The sequence below is a fragment of the Onychostoma macrolepis genome, chromosome 05 (assembly GCF_012432095.1).
Source record: "Onychostoma macrolepis isolate SWU-2019 chromosome 05, ASM1243209v1, whole genome shotgun sequence".
In the NCBI taxonomy this organism is placed as follows: Eukaryota; Metazoa; Chordata; class Actinopteri; order Cypriniformes; family Cyprinidae; genus Onychostoma; species Onychostoma macrolepis.
In genome coordinates this window covers 15,061,915-15,075,938 of record NC_081159.1, presented here as the reverse complement: position 1 = coordinate 15,075,938, position 14,024 = coordinate 15,061,915, and the positions used below count along the sequence as shown (strand labels likewise).

Sequence of the window (14,024 nt, the reverse complement as noted above, 5' to 3'; positions counted from 1 at the left end):
TAACTGCACGCAACGAAGGGAACGTTTTGGTTGGCCAACTACTAACCGTTCACCACTTCGGCGTTATCCAGTGAGCTGTGCACTTCGTCTCTTAAGATATTAGTATATTGTCGAAAAGTTATTTTAAACGAGAAAGGAAATGGAGGTAAACGTCGGCCCTGCAAATCCCGCAGTGATCGCTGACGTCTCGTTCTCGTTTCAAGATGAGCTGACTGCGACCCTGCAGAACGCGCTCGGTGTCGCGGTAGAGATCGCCGTCGTGGAGATCACCAGACTGCTGGACAGAGCGCTCAGAGACGTGCAAGGCAAAATTCAAGAGGCTCTGCAGGATAACAATGCGCTCAAGTTTAGGCTACAAACAGCTGAAACTCAACTTTCTAATGTGTGTGGTCGCCTGAATCAACAGCCACAGAGACTCGAAGATTTTAATGTTAGTAGTCAGCTGGTGACGACCCCCATCAACTGCAGCAGGGTTCAGCGCGGGGGTCCACAGTTAAATACCCTTAATAATGTCCGGCAACAAACCGAGCCCGCTGTGGACTCGGAACATGTTTACGAGGTATGTGGACCCAAGGAAACGAATGCATTCCAGCGAGGATCAGTCTGTGGGAACCCCCATGGAGGCGCATGCGCTCAGGCTTCGAACTCGCTTGAGGAATCAACTTCCTATAGATTACATGAGACAAATGGTAAGATATTCGGAGACTATTAAAAGGCTTAAACCACTTGAATGACACCGAATGTCAATGATTTCGCAATAACAAACCGCATCTGTACGTTAACACCTGGCACATTTTCGCTTCATGTTTACTCTTTGCTTGTGCATAACCCTTGTGGGTTGTTATTACCCGTAACTTTGGTGCTTTCGCAGTGGTGATATCTATATACACTCGTGTGACAGTGTTCAGGTTTAAAGTTGTTTAAAACATGCAGTTTTTACAGAAAAAAAAGACTATTAAAAATGCTGGAGAAAAGAAACTGTTAATTGGTAACGTAAACCAAGTTACCACAACATGTACGTGTTTTTATCACATTATATGTAATTTTACTATTACACATCATATAAATAAACATACATATGAAGAGTTCATTTGCAAAAACAGATACCTCCGTTTTTAACAATTCTCAGAAATCATGTTTTTTTCATTGTGCATTCCAATTAATCTCATTCAACCTGCAGTTGGGTTATTTTGACTAGGTTAAAAAAAAAACAGCTAACTAACACAACAAACTAACACTGTTAGTTATCTGTTTTTGCAAATAAACTCTTCATATACATATATTTATCCTCCTGAGACCCAGCTTTGGAGTTTTTGCCTCTGTAGTGAACATTCTATTTTAGTGAATTTCTCTGAGACCTCGCATGTCACAGTTGTAAGTCTGGATGTCCTGTACAGAGCACATTCAGGGCTTTATAGAGATACTAATGCTGCGTCCCAATGTGCCTACTTATACTACGCCCTTAAAGTATGTACTCTTTTGGCGAAGAAAAAGTACACACTTTTAAGTGTGTAGTAGAAGAGTAGGCAAGCTTTTGGACATATTATTACGTCACACAACTGCGTCTTTAACAGTCTCTGTCGCATCTGTTATACGCACCCTGTCACCGTAAACTGGCCTGTAAGTCATCTTGTCACAGTTAACATCCTCCACATTTCATTTCATATAACTTCCTATCGTATTGGAGAAAAAAGAAGTAGTTAGTTGATCTGCTAGTCGCGGGTCTTTCATGCGGAGAACTCTGCTCATATTTTCTGCATAATGATGCATTTAAAAGTTAACGACCAAATGGATGTTGCAGATTAAATATAACACGGATAACAATAAATAAATAGTTTTTACCAGTTTAAATGTTGATTATTAGTAACTCAACCCATCTTTTGTAAACCTCTCTACCTAAGGGTCGATCGCGCGCATCCGCCACGTTTGTAGTTTTTCTAACGCTTTTTATTCATGTTTGTAGTTCTGGACCGAATCCTTCGCCAAAGCGCAATGGATTGTGGGCAATTTTAGCCATTAGAGTGTGCACGGATCCACACTTCAAAAATAGACCTGAAATAGTAGACCATCCCGGGAATTTTGGCATACTCTTTTTCAACATGCACTCTCAGAAATAAAGGTACAAAAGCTGTCACTGGGGCGGTACCTTTTCAAAAGGTACACTTTTGTGCCTATTAGGTTCAAATATGTACACTTTAAGTAGTAATATGTACCTTTAAGGTACCAAAATGGACCCTTTAGGTACAAACGTGTACCTTTTAGCCAAAATAACCAGCTGCTGTGATGTCTGTTCATCTATATATATATATATACATACATATACACACACACACACACAATACACACACACACACACACAATACACACACACACACACACACAATACACACACACACACACACACACACACACACACACACACAAAATACACACCCCTCACATTTCGGTGCCAATATTAGTGGAGGGCACTGTGTGTATGTATATATGTGTGTGTGTATATATATATATATAATATCTCAAAAAAGTGAGCACACCCCTCACATTTCGGCAACCATTTTAGTATATCTTCTCAAGGGACAATTATATAGAGATGAAACTTGGATATATTTTAGAGTAATCAATGTGCAACTTGTATAGCAGTACAGATTTACTGTCCTCTGAAAATAACTCAACATACAGCCATTATTGTCAAAAAAGCTGGCAACAAAAGTGAGTACACCCTAAGTGATAACAGCTATACGTCGTTTAACCATGCAAAGCCACATGTCCTATTCATCATGTTCATGTTTTTGTCTGCTTGACAGGACTATACAAATTTGTGTATCTTATATTAGAGCAGTTAAAATTTGGTGCTTTGAGTACAATTCTCTCATACATAGCATAAATTACTGGAACCATGTCCTGTGGTCTGATGAGACTAAGATAGATGAGGCTGATCTGATGAGGCTCAGATGGTGTCCAGCATGTGTGGTGACACCCTGGTGAGGAGTACCAAGAAAATTGTGTCTTGCCTACAGTCAAGCATGGTGGTGGTGGTAGCTTCATGGTCTGGGGCTGCATGAGTGCTGCTGGTATTTTGCGAAAATATGTCATAATAGCTTAAACATATCAACAGTATTTTTGTGGTGAATTTCTGACACAACTGCCATTTTGGTTTGGACAGTATTGATGAAATTTAATGAGACGCTTCCTTTTTTAGACATCAAGAATGAGCAACACAGTATGACCAAAACTGAGCAGGGATGTGCTGGAACGGTTACAAACGTGCTGAGTGAGGAGTCATCCCTTGAAGTGGCTGTAAAGGTAGAAAAAGAGGAGGGATATGGTGAACCAATCCCAGTAACCCTCTCTGTAGTGGAGGAGCCTAACTCAGACAGACTTTCTCTGGCTCAGTCTCAACTACTAGAAGACTGGAGACCTGAGCCATTGCAGTCAGAGAGCTGCCAAACAAACATGCACTGCCAGTCCACCAACCAATCCCTAGGTAAGTACTGTATAAGTAATATGCCACGCTAGTGGGCCTGATATTAATTTGCAAAGGGAGTTATATTATTACATACTGATAAATCCATTTAAGCAAGGATATATGCCATTATACTAGACTTTTTTCATGTATTTTTCCCTTTCCTCTGCCTCTCAACCTAGATTTCCTGTCATCCTCAAGCTCAGGTCAACAAAGCCACTTCCCAAAGCTCCACAACAACAATTACAATGGTCCCGAGCACCATGCATTTCCCCCCAGCCGAAGATTGTATCGCTGTGGCCTGTGTGAGCGAGACTTTAACCGTAAGCAACATCTCAAGATCCATCAAAGGATCCATACAGGAGAGAGACCGTACACTTGCTCCATATGCAGTGCACGCTTCCGTCACGCATTGACACTCAAGCGCCACTCCCGCATCCATACGGGAGAGAAACCTTATGTTTGTGATCAGTGTGGGAAAAAGTTTCGAAATGATGGTGGTTTGAAGTTCCATCAGTGTTCATGACAACAGTTGTATAAAATGCACTGTTTATGGTAATTGTGTTGCAGGATGAATCCAATATAGGGTCACCCCAGGAGCAGAAAGTTTATTAAATGGATAGTTCACCCAAAAATTAAAACTCTGTAATCATTTACTCACCCTCATATTGTTCCAAATGACTTTAGTTCATCTTTGATATTTATTATCTTAGATATTTTTAATGAAACCTGAGTGATTTCTGTCCCTCCATTAAAAGTCATGGGGCCTCATTTATTAAACATGCATACGCACAGATTTGATCTTAGAGTGTGCGTACACTTAAATCCAAGCCATCGCTCATATTTATAAAAACTGTCTTTGACGTGGAAAAGTGCTTAGAGTCACGTCAGGGTCTGAGCAGACGTACGCATTTTTTATTGTCGGAGTGTTGCAGGTTTTTTTTTGAAAACGTAAGCTGTTCTTGCAGCTCGCTGTTCTAAATTATGATGATTGGTGATATTTTATGTTAATGACATTAATTACGAGTCGTTTACAAGGCAGAGAGCTGAAACCATTTAATTGAGTGCAAGTTCAAGATCATTTGTGATTCATAGATTTCACATCTGAAAGACGCGTGTTTCCTGTTCGTACGTTCATTTTATGAATCAAACGTAAGGATATTCAAGAGATGATCATAAGATCAAATGTGGGATGGTTTCTGCGTAACATTTTATAAATGAGGCCCCAGGTAACCAAAATTTACAAGAACCAAAATGGAGTTGTAAAATTAATTCAAATAAATCTTTTTTTTTTTTTTTTAAATGATGAACAGATTTAATTCAGCCTTTTATTTGCATCTTAACAATAATCAACATGCATACATAGAACATCACATTTGGTAAACATACACTCTCAGAAATAAAGGTACAAAAGCTGTCACTGGGGCGGTACCTTTTCAAAAGGTACATGTTTGTACCTAAAGGGTCCATTTTGGTACCTTAAAGGTACATATTAGTACTTAAAGTGTACATGTTTGAACATAATAGGTACAAAAGTGTACCTTTTGAAAAGGTACCGCCCCAGTGACAGCTTTTGTACCTTTATTTCTGAGAGTGTAGAAGCTTAATCAATGATGTTTGATGTAGCTTGTGACACATGCACAAGCTTCCATGTTTACCAAACATGATGCACTTTATGTTTGTGTGTTTATATGTTGAATCCACAAGACTTGGATTAAACCTCTTGATTCATATGGATTTGTTTTACAACACCTTTGTGGCTTCTTTGGATCTTATAAATTTTAGTTACCTAGACTTTCAGTGGAGGGACAAAACATGTTTTATTAAAAATATCATAATTTGTGTTTCAAAGAATGAAGTGTAATGGGTTGGAATTGACATGATGGTAAATAAAATAATTTTCATTTTTGGGTGAACAATCCCTTTGAGATTATATTCCTGGATTTATCCATGAAATGACTGTCCCTGCTTTAGGTAAAAGCATCTGTCAAATTGATATCGATTGTACCTTAATGCCTTTCAAAAATATCTATATTTCCCTAAGATTTAAAGTGCCTGACAATAAGACCCTGAATCTGGACAATACTTTGTTGTGTAAGACTTTAATATGAATACTGTTAGATTGAATCTCACTCCGAAAGCATGAGATGAAATGATGATAAAAAATGAGAAAAAAAAAGTTTTATGTAATAATCTAAGGCTTAGAATATGCTACAAGACTTTTTCCCAACACCCAACCCCCCACCCCACAGATTTCAGTGAAAATCATGTAGTGTATGTGACTATATACAAAGTTGGAAAGTGTATGATGCCTAGCGCTTTAAAATCTGTTCAGATTTTAAAAGTCATGTAGTGTCTTCCAGCCTTTAGTCGCCTAAGTTTCGGTGCTCAGACTTCATCTGAACTTCATCCCTTCTGTACTTTGATCAGCACAAATCCAACAAGTGTTATGCCAACCATTGAAATCCTTGAAATGGAGGCATTCTCTTATCTCTAACTTGTGTCGACCCTTGAAACCACTCAAACAACAATAAAAACACTACAATAGCAAGGGAAATAAGTAAAATGGTAAGTAATATAGAACTGAAAAAATAATAGGTTGCTATGAAGAATCCTTAGATGCAGCAATACTTAAAATGGAACGGTGCATGTGTCTTTCTGTATTGCACCATGAGCTGTTATTTTAAGTGATAAGGTTGCTGACATTTTAGGTATAAAAGAAGTAGAGTGGCAGAGAGTCATATAAAGATAATGTACAGTCAGTTTCACTAATAAGATACAAATCAGCAAGTGTCAACTAGTGCTACTTTATTGAGTTTTCCTTGAGTTGTTATGCCTGCTATCCAAAGTCCAAGTTAGTCAGGTGCATGGTATAGCATAGATTCAAAACATTGGGGAAAGATGGGATCGATGCATTTTTATAAATTTTTATTTTATTTTATTTTTGTAGATTGAATCAGTTTGTGAAAATTCTGTTACTGATCACTTCTGTATAGCAATTAACAAATCTTGCATTAGCATTTTAGACACTGTGCCTCATTCATTCATTCATTCATTCAATGTTGTCCAACCCTGGGAGGAATCTCTTAGGATTGTGGTGACATAAATCTCTGTCTTTCTGCTCTCGGCTTTGTGCAAGTTAGTTTCCAGTAGTTTGCTTTATCCTTGCTACAATCATCTTCCAAGCAGATGAAACAAAACCGGTGAAAGCATGATGCGCATGTTACAAACTTGCATCCTTTTGCATGCATAATCAGATTATGACATTTAGGACAAGCTCTGAACGTTGGACAACCAAACACTTTGCTCTTTGGATCTAATACCAAGTCACAGGTTAGCAGTGTGGAGACGAGGGGGCACAGCTTGTTGGTGCAGGCAGTAGAAGTGCAGGGGTAAAGGCAGGAGCCACATAGGAGCTGAGCGGTCAGGCATCGAGTGCACTGAAGCAGTTCAGTAGTGCCCTTTATACATGCAGGTTTAAGTGCAGAGAAACAAACCGGGCACTTTGGAAAAATGCAAGACATGGGTGGAAATTAATAAAGATTTACAACTTCATGACACCATGTTGAGTTTGGTTCAGATGCCGTTGGTGACAATGAAATGAAGTTAATATACAGTGCTTACTGTGTTTGTTGTATCTAGTGTGTTTCCATCTTCCTGAGTTCCAGAAGTGTTTACAGACTGGTTATTCATTATTGATTGAGTTTGAGAGAGAGGAGAAAGCACCTTCACAGACCAGACAGAAGATACAATAAGTAATCTGATAAGACTTGACCACCATCACTGTCTTTAAGCTGACCTGCCATTTTTAAACACCTTTTTACAGATATTTTGTATATTTGACTGGTTTTATGATGCAACCATGTTATAAGCTATAAGCTATCAATAGAATGTATTTAATGTAAGCGTATTCTCACCTCTAAAATATTTTCCTCCTTGCTGAGATCATCAGTCAAATCATACACTTGTGAATATCCTACAGAACAATGATTGGCAGTTTATAGGATAACAAACGAAATGTGCAATAAGAATAACAAGCATTGATTAGGCATGTTGCGTCGTACTGTATTCTCAGGACAAAGTGAAAGTGAAAGTAATTTTCCCATGGTTGTAAATATATTTATAAACAAATTTGTTAATAATTTACCATTCAAATGTAAATGGTTAATAAACAACAAATACCAGATCCCAGTGTTGTTTGTCCTCTTCCATTCCACCGTATAACCGTTTGTCTCACGCTTCTTAGCTCTTCTTTGTTTGCGTTTATACCTTCATTTTTCACACGTTTTTTTGTGGTTCTTCCAGTACGTTTCATCGTATCTGTATGAGATTATTTAAAAACCCTCACTGCAAATATATGTGCTGTGCTGTGCTGTCCTGTCGATCTGTTCTGTGTGGGAATGAAAGTGCAACAGTGTTTGCATACAGGAAAACCCACAGCTGATCTCTGGAAAGTCCTGGAGATTCATGATCATTAAACTTTTAGTGATTTGAAATCTGTGTATTTGTAAATTAAAATATACAGTCCATAATAAAATCCATAATATTCCTTTGTAAATATATATAGAAATTTGGTTGTGTAAACTGTCTGTGAGTTTCATAAAATGAACTATTAATGTTACTGTTTCTCTCTAACTTTAAAATCAGATCAAATGTGAAATACTTGACCTTTGCTGTCTTTCACAATATCTAAAATCCATTTTTAAATGTTCCATTCCTAAAATGAGTTGTGTCACTGCAGTTGTTGATTTTGGATTAGCTCCTTTGTTTATATAAAGTTAAAATACTTCATCTACGAAACTGAGCGCTAACCTGTCAAACAGGTTTTCTTGTAGAGGGCATACCTGTACTGAAAATTCGAACATTTGTTTCTGTATGAAAAATCTTTACTCACACAATTAAACACTTGAAAACAAGCGGTACATTTTTAAGATTTAAAGCTACTAGCTCAAAGCCACTAGACATTAATTTCCAAAAACATAAAAAGTACAAAACAATAAAAAGCTAACGTAACAAATCATTATCATCAAGCCTGTTTGTTTGTGCAGCATTAACAATAGCCATTATTTTGTAGGCACCCAAAGCTAAATATTTAGCCTGCCACCATGCACACAGTGTGGGGAACACATGTAATAAAATTCATCCTCTTACGCACCAGTCCATCGAGCTTCACCCACCCCTGTAAACACGCTGATATATGTGTGGAAGAGACGATAAATCTGGTTCTAATCCCGTCTTGAGCCGAAACCCCATTATGTCTGATGGTCCTTATGTGGGGCAGTAAATATTGACCTCTTCTGAATCATGAATAGGATACTCTGCGTGTGTGTGAGTGTGTCGGCACTCTCGCAAGTGCACTGTATGTGCATGCTTATTGTATGCAATGTGTGTTTCTGTCTTTGCAGTTCTGCCTTTTTAGACTTCACAACATCAGTCAAGACAAAGTCTTGCATTCTCCCTAAGGTCTGAACCCAAACTGTCTAATGTGCTTGATGTGTCTTCGATCTCCCTATAGTCCTGCCAGCAATGCCACTATAGCCAGTCACAACACAAGAAGGCCTCTGATGATTCGATTCCATATGATGTGGCATTAACTGTTTGCCAAAAGCAGTTCTCACTCAGTACCTCTGCACATCAGTTTGGTCTCTGTGAAGATAAGAAGACATTGTGAATGCAGAAAAAAAACCCCAGTTGTGATCACAATTTGTAACAAATTACTTAAAAAGGAACTATAAAAGGGAAATTATGGCATCATTTACTCATTCTCAAGTTGTCCCAAACCTGTATGAACTTCGTTCTTCAGTTAAACACAAGAAAATATATTTTGAAGAAATATTCTGAAGAAATTCTTACATGTTTGAAATAACTGCAAGGTGAGTAAATGATGCCAGAATTGTCATTTTGTGTGAACTATCCCTGTAAGTTACATAGAGAGAACATAGTTGTGTATGTCACAAAAGGAAGTGAGAATGTGTGTTCATTGCCTATAAATAGTTGGTTTATTGAAAAGTTAGCGTTAGTCACCTTATCTCTATGGCTCCGCTGATGAGCCCTGAACTGCTCGGGGTTTGTGAACATCTGTTGGCAGAATGGGCAGACTGACTCCGGGACGGTTTTCCATGGTACCCGTCCGACTGAATCTGGAGAGTTCAATTGTTCTTCCAGGTGATCTGCTGTTATCCAGTGCTTCTGCTTATCCGTGTGCACCATGTTAATAACCGACGGTCTGTCGTTTCTCACAACTGCTGCGTCGCTATGAGATCCAGAACCAGATTCTGCTCTGGATCTGCAATCTGATTGCAAAGCAGCATCTGGTTTAGTAGCACGGGACCTTAGAGGTGTGTTACCTTTCTCTAACCTCTGTGGCACCTCTAAGGTGTAGTCGTGTTGAGGCCTTTCCTCCTTGCCTGAGACTGAGTTGTGTGTGTTTCTTGGGAAAGAAAATGCTGTAACTCTACTCCTGTCCTCGTTTTGATCTCCTGCCTCATTGCTTATGTTATTCTTCACAGTCCCAGGTTGAGAGGGCCTCTTCTGTGACCCAGAGCCGTCTTGTTTCCCTTCTGCATTAAACCTGACCAGCCCTGCACTCCAGCTTTCTAATGGAGGCACAGACAGCTGCTGAATGCAGTGGTGGAGAGATGGGTAGTCCACGTATTTAAACTTGGGCACCTTTTCCTTAGGACTGGCGGGCCTGTAGTTTGGTGCCTTCGCCAATGAGCAGGATCCCAACCAGCCATTCAGCGGAGGCACAGAAAGCTGTTGGATGCACTGGTGCAGGGAAGGGAAATCCACATACTGGAAACGAGGCACCTTGCGAGGAACATCGCAGAGATCATCTTTTCTCACACGCAATTGTGTGGAGGTCTCAGGGTCACCCTGCTCCTTCCTGACTGCTCTATCCTCTGTGTCACACTCAGCTGAGGCGGAGCGTTTGGCATTGCCACCTCCATCTGGTGGCAGGTGCCTCCTGTCCTCCATCCCTCTGACTGCACAATGGTGCTTTCGTCTTCTGTGACTATAAAGAGATATAAAATGTGATGATCTTATGAATAATATTAAGTATCCTAATCAGTTCTGTAAATCAGGACTAGTTTTGATTGTGATTAGTGTTTAATGTATATTCCAGATTTAGCATTTATGGCACAAAAGGTGCGGTCACATTAGCAAAATTTCAGTGATAGAAGGTCCATTGTCTGTTGCCAACAAAGAAGTCACTTTCAAACCAAGTAGTTTTCTGATAGTGGATTTCACCTGCAGAATTTTTCCAAGCAGAAGTAAATGTGATCACACGTTAATGTTAATGACCACAACAATTATTTAGATTCATCCCTGATTGTCTTAAAAAAAAATAAAATAAAATGGATTTTATGACTAGGCAATGACTTACAATGGAAGTTCATATTCGTTCACGCAAATCAGAAAGAATCAACTTGACTTTCTTTTGTGATAAATAACCCAGTTATGGTTCAACAAACTGTAATTCAGTCTCTAGAAATTCTGGGACAAACAAATAATTACAGATGTGGGTTGATCCTTATTACATAGATTAAATATAAATCATTAGGCATTCATGCTTTGATATATGAAACAGGCTTCTACATGCATACTGGGACCAGACCCTTTAAAAGAATACAACTCACCCTCACTGCTCTCCTTGAGGGGGTGTGGATTTCACACAGTAAGGGTGGGTGGGTGGATGGCTGGTTGGGTTTGCTCTCCACAGGCCAGGCTGGGAAAATGATAATAACAACCAGATAAAAAAAAAACTGAAGAGATGGCAGGAGATGTGTACACATAAGTGTGTGAGCACTAGAGAAAGTGTCTATGTGTGTGTTCGTGAGGGGAGAGATGGTCTGAGTTGCTCCTGTAGACCTGTACCATGGGTATAAATAGCTCTGCAGGTATGGAGTAAAGGAGAAAAGTAGGTCAGCTTCAGACTGATCGCCTTCTCCAGGGGGCCCAAAACAAAATATCTGTCACACACGCACACACACAACACTACAATCTTCTCTTTCTGTATTCACTGTGGTCAAAACCAAGAACACCCAATACTGCCACACAAAAGCCTAAAAGCAGACCAGCCCACCCTGACTTCAGATCACAACACACACCTACTGAAACTGACACTGGCTCACTCCCCATGTGTAATCAACAGGTGAAGAGATGTGGTTTACCAACTGGTCAGCCCACAGGCTATGTGTAAATGGAAGACTTTATAATTTTTTTTCTTTTTCTTTCTGATCTAGCACCAGTATCTCACAACCACACCTCAAGCATTATCTATAGTTAAAAAAACAAACAAAATTGCTCTTATATTACAAGAAAATATTAGCATTCAAGTTGAGCCTGTGCTGAGTGAAAAAGCTCATGCTGTGCTTAGTTGTGAAATAAATATTTTTCTGTTTTGTGAGGGCTGTGGTCAGTAGAGAGACTGAAGGACTGATTGTAGGTTTCAGACAAAAAGAATGATGTATATAATGTTAATAATACAACTGACTTACTATATAGTACATGTTATGTGTGAAAACAGTAACGAGTCATGACATGTAAATACTTACAATACAAACTTTTCATACCTTGTTGCTATTTTAAACAGCAAATTGGATAAATGTAACATGTCTTTCTTCTTTTTCATATTTCTAAAAGCCCCCGAACATTGCCTGGCACAGAGAGAAAAAACACACTGTAGAACCGCCCTGGAACCGTGCCGGGCGTGGGGGATAATAACCATGCTCCACATTCACACTCGCTGTGTTGTTCATGAGGAACTGGGTCACGCGCCGTGGCCTACATTTTTAAGGTTTGTTGTCTTCGTTTTTTCCCCTCCCCACATTTATTTGGGCTGGCCCCGCCCTCGTTGCCTGAGCAGTGTAACGGGGGTTGGGGAAGAGCAGCGGTTCGCACAGTTTGAAGCCGAGAGCCCAAGCGCTGCCAAGCAGGATGCGCCCTCGCAACATGTAGACAAACAGAGCATTCACACGCGCGTGACAGCAGAACAGTGAGCGAGCCAACGAGAAATGTGCGCGTGCTAACACAACGAGCTAATACAGAAAGATGCGCCTGTCTATAAACATATTCATTTGACTTCTTATCCCCCCGCCAAATATTACACCTGTCATGGATAGCACAATAGAAAATAAGCTCATTCAGACAACTGTTGTTACAAACCTGCATTAAGTCATACGAGATGACGACAGTAATTCGGATATGAACGAATGTCAGGTTTGATTAAATATTTGAACGTATCAGATATAATTTACACATTTCATGTTTCCAGAGGTTTACCTTATGTTACCGTAGTAGTCCGTGGAGGTCCGTGAAGTGCATGTCAAGTGAGTTCTCCGTCGATTTAATCGGAATTGTGTCTTATTTCAAAGAAGAAAGAGCTTTATCATCTACACATTATTTAAAATAAAACATAAGGAAATTATTTCTCTCTGGTTTGCTTTCTTGAAGGACCATTTAAACTTCTTCAGTTTGAAAACTGACCAGGAGGGCACGATATTATTTATCCTGTAGTATCAGCGACACTTTACCAGAAACAGTTCCTTAATGTGTAAAATGTGGTTTGGCTCTAGGAGCCGCTATTCGGATTCTGATGGAGGGAGACGAAAGCCAATCATAGTTTGGTCACGCTTCACGACACACCCATAGACTCCGCCTCACTCGCGAATCTTTGTCCAATCAACGAGCTGCTTTTTGATAAGTGGGCGGAGCCACCATGTCCTAGTTCTTGGCGAATTATAATTCAGCTCAGACTCCGTTTACTCGAGTCACCCGAGCGCGAGTTGACACCCAATCCTCCGCGCGTCTTTATCAATCAGTCATATTAGCCCTGACATATGCACGCAAAACAGAGATGTCTTTCCTTCTTTTAAAATCACACGGATATGCAACTCGTATAAATATTTAAAATAATAATAATAAAAATCCATCTTGTCAGAATTAACAGTAGGATCTTTTGTCTCATGACATTAATTTGCCCCATTATACCTGTAACTCTTGCTCAGTGTAGGAGAACCATCCATGTTTGTACTTTATTGTTACTCCGATGTGCTAGAAGACTTCGTGTTGGCATGCTATCTGAAACTGTCCAAACAAACAAAAGATATGATGACTGAGGAAATCCTATGACCTTCTTGCTGTTGATAAAATGATTTTTTTACAGTTTTTAAGATCCAACAGTGGAGCGGTAGGTACTTCAGCTATACTTGTGTAATTTATTTAAATGTCATATTTCTAGGAAGGGTACTCTGTAGATTAAGTGTTCACTTATATGGAGCTAAATAAGCACATGTATGCACTAAGTACTAAGAAAGAATCTACACACTCACTAAAACCAGCTTTTATTTACACAGTTATACAGACAACAAGATAAAATGGTGAGATTGCAATTGAAATTCAGCTACATCCTGCTATGACTGTAGCTCCTTAGATTGTGGTTTAGGTATCAGGTGACAGAATGTCATCCTGGACAGCCACAGGCGCCAGAACCCTCCTATCTTAATGACGATATCCAGACCACACATTTAAAATTCCCTCTCTCATGAAGCCCCCCTTT

General features: G+C 39.4%; 2 protein-coding genes across 8 annotated transcripts; one reads left to right on the top strand and one right to left on the bottom strand.

Moving 5' to 3' along the window:
• si:ch211-284e13.5 (uncharacterized protein LOC793850 homolog) lies at positions 1 to 4,882 on the top strand. The gene is made up of 3 exons (XM_058776833.1): positions 1 to 689; positions 3,200 to 3,484; positions 3,646 to 4,882. The coding sequence occupies exons 1-3, from the start codon at positions 140 to 142 to the stop codon at positions 3,987 to 3,989; spliced, it is 1,179 nt and encodes a 392-aa protein (XP_058632816.1). The 5' UTR covers positions 1 to 139; the 3' UTR covers positions 3,990 to 4,882.
• Positions 4,883 to 4,981: 99 nt separating this feature from the next.
• On the bottom strand, positions 4,982 to 13,073 carry si:ch211-284e13.6 (uncharacterized). 7 transcript variants are annotated; one of them, XR_009271436.1, is made up of 6 exons: positions 12,749 to 13,073; positions 11,104 to 11,192; positions 9,488 to 10,478; positions 7,381 to 9,109; positions 7,088 to 7,189; positions 4,982 to 6,966 (listed from the first exon to the last, which is right to left on the bottom strand). XR_009271436.1 is itself a non-coding variant. In XM_058776835.1 (4 exons), the coding sequence occupies exons 3-4, from the start codon at positions 10,439 to 10,441 to the stop codon at positions 9,098 to 9,100; spliced, it is 966 nt and encodes a 321-aa protein (XP_058632818.1). In that variant the 5' UTR covers positions 10,442 to 10,478; positions 11,104 to 11,192; positions 12,749 to 13,073; the 3' UTR covers positions 4,982 to 9,097. The 7 variants fall into 7 exon arrangements, 2 of the variants coding, with proteins under 2 accessions (XP_058632818.1, XP_058632819.1); XR_009271435.1 differs by having other exon boundaries at positions 4,982 to 7,189; positions 7,381 to 7,439; positions 7,646 to 9,109; XR_009271432.1 differs by having other exon boundaries at positions 7,088 to 9,109.
• Between the last annotated feature and the right edge of the window lie 951 nt (positions 13,074 to 14,024).

Bases quoted from the DNA above. Each gene is read 5' to 3' on its own strand.
- si:ch211-284e13.6 (XM_058776835.1), bottom strand. From the start codon at position 10,441: ATGGAGGACAGGAGGCACCTGCCACCAGATGGAGGTGGCAATGCCAAA.
- si:ch211-284e13.5 (XM_058776833.1), top strand. From the start codon at position 140: ATGGAGGTAAACGTCGGCCCTGCAAATCCCGCAGTGATCGCTGACGTC. The intron at 690-3,199 runs GTAAGATATTCG...TTCCTTTTTTAG, and splicing joins TAGATTACATGAGACAAATG to ACATCAAGAATGAGCAACAC. The intron at 3,485-3,645 runs GTAAGTACTGTA...CTCTCAACCTAG, and splicing joins GTCCACCAACCAATCCCTAG to ATTTCCTGTCATCCTCAAGC.